This window comes from Microtus pennsylvanicus, chromosome 2 (assembly GCF_037038515.1).
Source record: "Microtus pennsylvanicus isolate mMicPen1 chromosome 2, mMicPen1.hap1, whole genome shotgun sequence".
In the NCBI taxonomy this organism is placed as follows: domain Eukaryota; kingdom Metazoa; phylum Chordata; class Mammalia; order Rodentia; family Cricetidae; genus Microtus; species Microtus pennsylvanicus.
In genome coordinates, this window is record NC_134580.1 from 127,833,778 (window position 1) to 127,842,767 (window position 8,990).

At 46.2% G+C, this 8,990-nt stretch overlaps 1 protein-coding gene across 1 annotated transcript; it reads right to left on the bottom strand.

The window, feature by feature from the left end:
* Positions 1–3,915: 3,915 nt before the first annotated feature.
* Defb129 (defensin beta 129) lies at positions 3,916–7,815 on the bottom strand. The gene is made up of 2 exons (XM_075963875.1): positions 7,758–7,815; positions 3,916–4,355 (listed from the first exon to the last, which is right to left on the bottom strand). Exons 1-2 carry the CDS (start codon positions 7,813–7,815, stop codon positions 3,916–3,918), a joined length of 498 nt encoding a protein of 165 aa, XP_075819990.1.
* Between the last annotated feature and the right edge of the window lie 1,175 nt (positions 7,816–8,990).

Below are 8,990 nucleotides of genomic sequence, written 5' to 3' on the forward strand. Positions count from 1 at the left end.
TTCCCAAGTTTGGCTTGTTAAAATTCTGGGTGAGCAAGGAGGTTCACTAGGGTCCCGAGGCTCCTCCCCCCTCCCCAGAGAGTCCTTGTGTCATTATGTCAGAGGCAAATGGGTGTCCAGGGTGACACTTCTCTTTGATGTAGCTCCCTGTGAGTGGACCATGCTCCTGTAATGGCTCCAGTAAGCTCACTATTTCATCAAGCTGGACCGGATGGAACCTTCCCTTGGTCTGATGATGCCTTCCCTATCTGGAGCAAGGAGACATTTCTTTACTCAAGAGCCATGCAATACCCTGCTAAAGCAGAGAGAACCCTTTTCAGGACTGCTGACCTCCTTCCCTTTGCCTGACGTGAGAGACTCAGCAGGGAACAGCACCGAGTCTATGATCTATTTATTTAATAATAAATATATATATAACATATGTGTGTAGATATAATACATACACACACATTATACATATATATATATATATATATATTTATTTATTTATTGATGTGTGTGTACTGTGTGCAGATGCCCACAGAGGCCAGGGGAGGGCACTCATCCCCTGGAACCGAGGACTCTTTGTTCTGAGCTGCCTGACATGGCTGCTGAGAGCCAAACTCAGGTCCTCTAGAAGGACAGAAAGTGCTCCTTGCCTCTGGACCATCTCTCCAGCCGTAGTCTCTACTCCTCCTGCTGCGCAATGGAAGCTGCTCTTAGACCTGAGCAGTGCTCCTGCTCCCGTCTCCCTGGTGATGGGGTTACGGGCACTCGCCGCTGTGCCTGCCTCTAATTTCACTTCTCCAACTCCTAAAACTTCCCCTTTAAATTCAGTTCATTTGTTATTAATGTGAGCTTAGGACTGTGTGTGAGTGAGTGTGCACAACAGTGCGTGAGGCCAGAAGACAGATGTGGGGAGCTGTTTCTCTCTACTGTGGATTGAGGGGACTGACCTGAGGCAGTAAGCCTTGCGTGACCAGTGCCTTACCCTCTGAGCCGTCCTGCCAGATTCCATTTCTACATTTTTTTGGGGGAAGGGTCTTGGAAAAGAGGCAAATTGTGATACTAAGTTAAATAAAGCTAGACAGTGGTGGCGCACACCTTCAAACCCAGAACTTGGGAGACAGAAGGAGGCAGAGCTCTGTGAGTTCAAGGCTAACCTGGTACAAAGAACAAGGTCTAGGACAGCCAGTACTACACAGAGAAACCCTGTCTTGAAAAAAACAAAACAAAACAAGACAACATGGGAAACGTGGGATGGTGCAATGGGTCCAGGCACTTGCTGCAAAGGCTGGAGACGGGGTTTCTGGAAGGAACCCCTTAAAGGCTGACGAGAACGGACTCCACAGAGTGGTCCTCTTACCTTCCTTCATGCACCCTGGCAATGCACCTGCATCCCCGCACCAGGCATACGCGTGCACAATAACAACAAAATTTTAAAAAGAGAAAGAGTGGCTGAATGGATTTGAAAAAAAAAAAAGACCAAGTTTCAGCTGTGTTTCCTCTTAGAGACTCGCTTCACCTGAACTTAAAGATTGAAAGGGAAGGGATGGGAAGAAATATACCTTTCCAACGGGAACTGAAAGGGAGCAGGGCTTGGTGTATACCAGACAATGTAGGAGGTTTGGGAGGATTCTGTGAGCAGAATTCCATCATGCAGAAAGAGCAGCAGAGCTGGGCAGGTCACGCCATGGAGATCCAGGAAGCAGAGATGGGAACAAGGCCATACAAGTTCATAGAGTGTGTGTGTGTGTGTGTGTGTGTGTGTGTGTGTGTGTACGTACATCTCTCTTTGTTGTGTGCCTCTTTGGTTTGGGTGTGAGTGTAGTACTGGCTTCATAAAGTGGAGTTGGTAGCTTTCCTCCCCTTTCTTTCTCATAGGGTAGTGTGACGGTGTTGTTGTTAACTCTTTAAAGCTCCGGTCAGACTCATTTGGGCTCCCTTCAGGGCCCAGGATTTGTTTGCTTGACATGGTTTTTCTTGCTATTTCCATTCAATTCCATGGTTTATTATCATCTCAGTTACACTATATCTTCTTAATTTAATTTTGGTAGGTCACATGTCCAGAACTTTATGGATTTTAGGTTTTCCAATTTATTAGGTTATAGGTAGTTTGAATGTTATTGGCCCCCATAATCTCATAGGGAGTGGCACTATTAGGAAGTGTGGCTTTGTTGGAGGAAGTGTGTCACAGAGGGGTCAGGCTTTGCGGTTTCCTATGCTCAGGATACCACCAGTATCTCTGTTGACTTCCTGTTGCCAAAAAATATAGGACTTCCAGCTACTCCAAAACCATGTTTGCCTACAGGTTGCCATGCTCCCCATCATGATAATAATGGACTGAACCTCTGAAACTTTAAGTGAGCCACCCCAGTTAATTTTTTTATGAGTTGCTGTGTCTCTTCACAGCAATAGAATGGGCCCCAATCAATTCGCTATCTCCCCAGCTGTCTGTATGCCTAAGTCACGCTGTAACTGTGTTGAGATCAGTTAGTGCCCTTCCATCCAGTAGTATTTATTTTATGAGATTTAGTACGCCATTGTTTGATATATGTATGCTGGGAACTGTAGTATCTTTAAAAGATTGTTTTATTTTTAATAATGTGTGTATGTGTGTATCTGTGTTTGAGTATGTGCACCACGTGCATGCAGGTGCCCTTGGAAGCCAGGATTTGAAGCAGGTTGTGAGCCACCAGATATGGGTACTGGGAAGCAAACCCTGGTCCTCTGAAAGAGCAAGACAAGCTCTTAACCTCTGAGCCCTCTCTCCAGCCCCTAGAACTGCAACACCTTCCTGCTAGAATGTTCCTTTTACCAATATGTAGTGATCTTCTTCATCTTTCCTAATTTGGGTTTAAAGTCTATTTTGTTAGCAATCAGAATTCTATGCCTTCTTGCTGTCTGTTTCTATCAGTCTGGATTATCTTTTTCCTTTTTCTACCCTCAGGTCCTCAGATACCCCCTCCCCGCTTCTCTCTCTGGAGCAAGGCCGATGGAGATATGAACCTATCTATAGTGTTACCTAGAACTCAGGAGCTGTGTGTGAAATGGTGAAGCCATCTATCTTTGTCATCTTTTCTGTAGCACAGCTGTTTCTCCTCCAAGTGGCCTTGTGGTTCGGTATTTTATTAAAACAACAGAATGGAACGAGAACACCGTTCGTTTCTGTCTTCTGATTTTTGTTGTTTGTTTGTTTTTGGTGGAAAACATGGCTGACAGAGCCCCCACCTCTGATAGCAACCTCACCGGGGTGTGTATGTGCCAAACTTACCCAGTAGTCCCAGCAAGACACATGTGGATGTTTTCCATCAATGCTACTGCAATAAAGCTTTTCAAAGACTGGGACTGAGGGCCATACTGCTGTCACATGGACAGAGTAAGACCGTGCAGTCTGAGATTGCTGAATTCTGGTGTCTACTAAAGTGCTGGCATCTCCACTAACGAATGAATAAATTGATGGTAATGTATGGATACGTGATTTGTTTTAGGCCGCACAACTGAGCAATGTCAGAGTCATTTTCGTCCTGGTCCCATAATGATCTGATATTGTTTCAGGCTGTTAAGCTAAGAAGTTCTTCAAATGAGCCCTACCAGCTTCTGTTTGTGTTCTGGCCGCACAGGGGCCCTTCCCCCAAGATTCACGACAAGAGGAAACAGGGCTTAGGCTTTCCTTCCCATTGTCACAGGAAAAGGCCTTCAAATGAGAATCCCACAAGGAGGCCTCTCCAGCACTGTCCTCTGGGGGACCCCTGCAAGAATGATTCCATGACACAGACTGGAAGGGACCTAACAGTGTTTATTACCCGTCTGTGGGCAGAACAGTTATGTCATATTTTAATGCCTGTGGAGGTAGAGAGGAGCCTGACACCCTAGGACAAAGACCCACTTCCCTGCTCATCTGCTTCCCTGCTGCCATGGGGGTGCTGGCCATGTCTAAGGTGGTCCAGGTTGGGACTGAGGGGCAGCATTGGCAGAATCCCTGATTGGTTCCACATGCCTCTTGGTGGAAACAATACCGCCCAAGCCACGTCTGCCTGGCCTGGGGGTGACAACCTTCACAGGGGAGCCTTTTGGAACAATGGCAGAGTTGATACCGAGTGAAGGGTTGACATCTCCGATTTGGGGGAGTGTGACTAAGGCCTGTTTCCTTCGCAGCTCTTCTCTGGACTTCTTCTCGCTCTTCAGCATCTCCACGAGGTCCTTGTCAGGGATGTGGGGAATTTCGTGTCGCAGGTAGCTTTTAATCAATTTAGTCACTTTGGACCCAATGCAGCATTTCTTGGATTTGCAGGTCTGAATCTCGATCTCCTCGGCGAGGCAGCTGTCTTTGCATTTCCCAAAGCCCATTATACATTTTTTCACGACCAAAAACTCTGCGTGGTGGAGAGAGAGAAACCACTGGGTCAAGGCTAATCATTGGAGACGATGTTCAGACTGCTGGCGAGAGAGTCTAGATCCAAAAGGCAGGAGTGGTTTCATGTGTGGGAAGGCAGAGCCAGACAAGACGAGGGGTTCACTGGCTAGTCAGCCTAACCTGATTGGTGAGCCTATCTTAACAATCAGGTTGTAGTGGCGCACGCCTTTAATTCCAGCACTAGGGAAGTAGGGGCAGGTGGAACTCTGTGAGCTTGAGGCCAGCCTGGTCTGTATAGAGAGTTGCAGGCCAGCCAGGGCTACACAGAAAAACCCTGTCTCAAAACAACAAAAACAAGGTGAATGGTACCTGAAGAAAAACACCCGAGGTTGTCTCAGGGCCTACACACACACACACACACACACACACACCAAGGCTGTAATAAGGAAGGAAAGATATGAAGTCCAAGTACTTGATTTCAGAATATTCCTCCTTCTCTCCTCTTCTCCCTCTTCCTTCCTTCTTTCCTTTCTGTTTGGTGATGCTGGGCTTTGAACTCAGGGTTTTGGGGTCAGTCACTTTTCCCCTGAGCTACATCTCCAGCCACAAGAGAGCATTTTTGATTTCCAATCCTGCATCATCCATAACAGCAGAGCCCCCCCACCCCCTCTATAATCCTATAAAACACCAATGTCAGTAAAACCTGCCATGCAGCTGATCCAAGAAAGACTCATGATTATTATCCTAACATTCGCTAGCGGTGTACACTAGTGAATTCAGTGTGCGATTTCAGCACATGCATTCCAAGTGTGCTGATCAAAGCAAGCCTGTCTTTGTCCACGCTCGGGTAGTCAATAGTGCATTCAGGTTAACTATTTCTTTTTTTTTTTTCCTTTTTCCTTGAGACAGGGTTTCTCTGTGTAGCTTTGGTGCCTGACCTGGAACTAGCTATTGTAGACCAGGCTGGCCTCGAACTCCCAGAGATCTGCCTGCCTCTGCCTCCCGAGTGCTGGGATTAAAGGCGTGCGCCACCACCGCCTGGCAGACTATTTCTTTTAACTTCACATGAGACGGCATGTAGTACTCTTCTCTCTGTGTGATAATTTGCAAGATAATAAGTGGAATGGGGGACTTGCATTAATTGAGATAAACCAAGAAAGAATTTTGAAACAGGATTAACAGGATTTTCAGAAGTGTTGTCTTCTTCGAGGTCCATGGCCTTTTACCTCCCTGTCAGTCACTGGACCTACGGCTTCTGGGACATGGCACTTTGTCACTTCCAATACCTGGATACTTTGTCCTTCAGAGATCTTATTTGTTACTGTGGCCTCCACTTGTCTCTATCAAGGTCACTCACATATTATTTCTAGCTTAGTTCCCCCCTGAGTTTAGTAATTTACCTTCATCTGTTGAATGTCCCATCCCAGTGTCTGAATGTTTTCCTTCAATTAAGAAATCTTTTCTGGGCTGGAGAGATGGCACAGAGGTTAAGAGCACAGACTGCTCTTCCTGAGGTCCTGAGTTCAATTCCCAGCAATCACATGGTGACTCACAACCATCTGTACTGAGATCTGGTGCCCTCTTTTGGCTTGCAGGCATACATACAGGCAGAATGTTGTATACACGATAAATAAATCTTTAAAAAAGAGAAATCTTTTCTTTCTCTATTACCCACCTTATCAATTTTATGTAAATTAGAAGTGATTTATTTAGCATCAGATGGTTCCCAAAGATTATAGTGCCCGTGACAACCCACATAAGATTGGGTCTGTCAACATCCTGCTGAGGGAGAGAAAGGCGCACGAGGCAACGCTCCTCCCTGAGACTCTTTAGGTAGTTAAGGATGGTTGGGAAAGAGAGGGATTTTCTTCTACACTGTAGCCACTGGTAAGTTGCCCATGCTTGTGTAGAGAGCCCATTGTCCATGCTTCTGAAAGCAAACCTAATAAAACTCACTGGGCCACACACACACACACACACAAAAGTCATGAAGTAGAAAAGGAACTATTTGGGAGCAGAGAGCAGAGAGGAGTATGGGTCAGCAGGAGTGGGAGGGGGTAAGAGAGAGTGGGAATGAATCTGATAAAATACATCCCATACATATGGCAGACATCATGGGATCCAATTATTACACACAGTTAATGTATGTCAATAAAACATAATTTCAAAGCATATTTTCACATATGTATTTGTTATTCTCATACATCTTCACGTTGTTCTTACAAGGACTGCAAAGCAGAAACATTTTAGAACTAGAAGGGGTCACATTGATTTTTCCAGTGTGCTCAAGTCACTTTTGAAGCTCAACGTGTTTAAGTGACTTTACCCAAGGGGACACGGACTTCCCTATGTTCCCAACATAAAATCAGGACAGACATCTTCAGCCCTTATTTTCCTTGATTCATTATGATTACTCCAAGTAGCTTGATGGTTCCTGTTCCCAGAAACAAGTCTCCATCTTATCTTTTTCCTTCCCTTTCAAGAGCAGCAGCCATGCCCTGTCCTGTCATGTGCTATACTGTACCCCCAGACACCCTTATGATAGTTGGAGGGTTTCCAGGAAGACGGAGAGAAATAAGGCTCTGCTGGAGGAGCTGATATAGAGATATAGACCTGCCTACCAAATTCTTAAGAGGTTTTTTGTTTGAACGCAGAGGCAAGGATTTTATCCTGTGCGCAGAGGTGCATCGCCAATGGAACCTCTGCGTTAGGAGATGGCTTTGGCTGGGGCTGCGGAGGAAGCTCGGTGGGTCAGATGTGAGGTCTGATGCAGTCAGTAGTGCAGGCCTTTGCAAGCCCAGTCTTCCCACAGTGCAACAGGAGACTTCCCAGAAGCCCATGAGCCAGCTAGCCTGGCGTACACCGTGACAAACAACAAAAGAGTCTGCCTCAGCCGAGATGGAAGGGAGGACTGACACCTGCTGTCCTCTGAGCTCTACACTCATGTCCCTGTGTGTTCTCTCTCTTACACACATCACACTGTATTATCTCTCTCCCTTTCTCTCTCTCTCTCTCTCTCTCTCTCTCTCTCTCTCTCTCTCTCTCTCTCTCTCTCTCTTCTCTCTCTCTCTCTCTCTCTCTCTCTCTCTCTCTCTCACACACACACACACACACACACACAGAGATTTTAAAAATATACAAGGTGGTTAACTCAGAAATAGGGTTCACCTGAAGGTGCTTTGGGCTGAGTTGTTTCAAGGAGACAAACACATACTCAGAGCAAGAACCCATCGTATGTCAGACATGCGATACCCCACTCTCTTTGTAACTCCCGGGCATCTCCATCAGACACAGTCTAGGGGCTGGGTCAGCTCTCCAGCCATCTTTTTTGGGAATGCCATTTTTCAGCGTCTTTTTGGGGTCCTAGCACCATGGGCAGCCCTGTCCCACTTGCTCACATCAACCCAGGGGTACACATTACCTGATTTCACCCGATACTGTAGCATGAGGCTGGCTACGAGAGGAAAAAGGAACTTCATGGCTGGGTGGTAGGAAAGACGCCTTGGGTCTGGGTGGTTGTTCTTGAGCTCCGGCCTTTATTGGCCTCCTCATGGCCTTGGGCCAAGGGCAGTGAAGTGCAGCTAAAGCAGCCCTGTGTGTTGCTCAGGGGAGTCAGTTTTCTCTGATTCTGTTTGATAAGTTTGTCAGCAAATTTCTATGTGTTGCTACTCCTCTTTGTTGTCTTGCGGGGGACACAATACATCGAGGACAAGAAAGAAAGGCTGTTCTTTCTTTTATTAGAAAGAGTTTGTTTTTATTTTTAAGCATATGTATATGTGTGTCTGTGAGCGGGTATGAGCATGCCGGTGCTGCGTCCTCAGAGGCCAGAGAGGACACTGGACCCTCTAGGGCTGGAGTTAAAAGTGGGTTGAGTCTTGGGTGTGAGGAACCGATTTCTGGTTCTCTGCAACACAGAATGAGCTCTTAACCACTGAGCTGTCTGTCCAGCCCCACACTTCCTGTTATTAGGACTGAAGCAGGGTAAGTGTGAGGTCCAGTCAAGGCAAGCAGGCTAGGGAGGAGATGGACCCACAGAATAGGTACTTCAGAGAGGGAGCTCTGCTTTTCCAAGGCTAGGCCTGTGGACTGTTTAACTTTCTGCGTGCTGACTTGAGATGAGCATCAGGACTTCTCCTGAAGCTCGAGGCAGCCCCAGACATAAACGTGGAAGGACACAGCCACTCTCTGTGGGAATGACAGAAGTTAAGTATTAGGTGATTGGTGTGATAATATTATGTATTATCCCTTGTCTGAGCATGGTATAGACAGCAGTAAATGTGAATTATTGACTTTGTAGACTTGACTGTATCTTCCACTTTTAAAAGGAGCCCGATATGACTATTGGCAAAGACCCAATTTCCCAACTCTCAATCTCATAACTCAGTTACTTCTGCTTCACAATATTTACCCCAAAGTTCATTTCTTCTACAAAAGGTATGTGATTAGGGCTGGAGAGATGGCTCAGAGGTTAAAAATGAATACTGCTCTTCAAGAGGTGCTGGGTTCAGTTCCCAGCATCCATATGGCAGCTCACACTTGTCTGTAAGTTCAGCTCCAGGGCATCCAACACCTTCTTCTGGCCTCTGGAGCAGCAAGAATACACGTGGTACACATATATAAATGGAAGCAAGACATCCATTCACATAAAATAAAT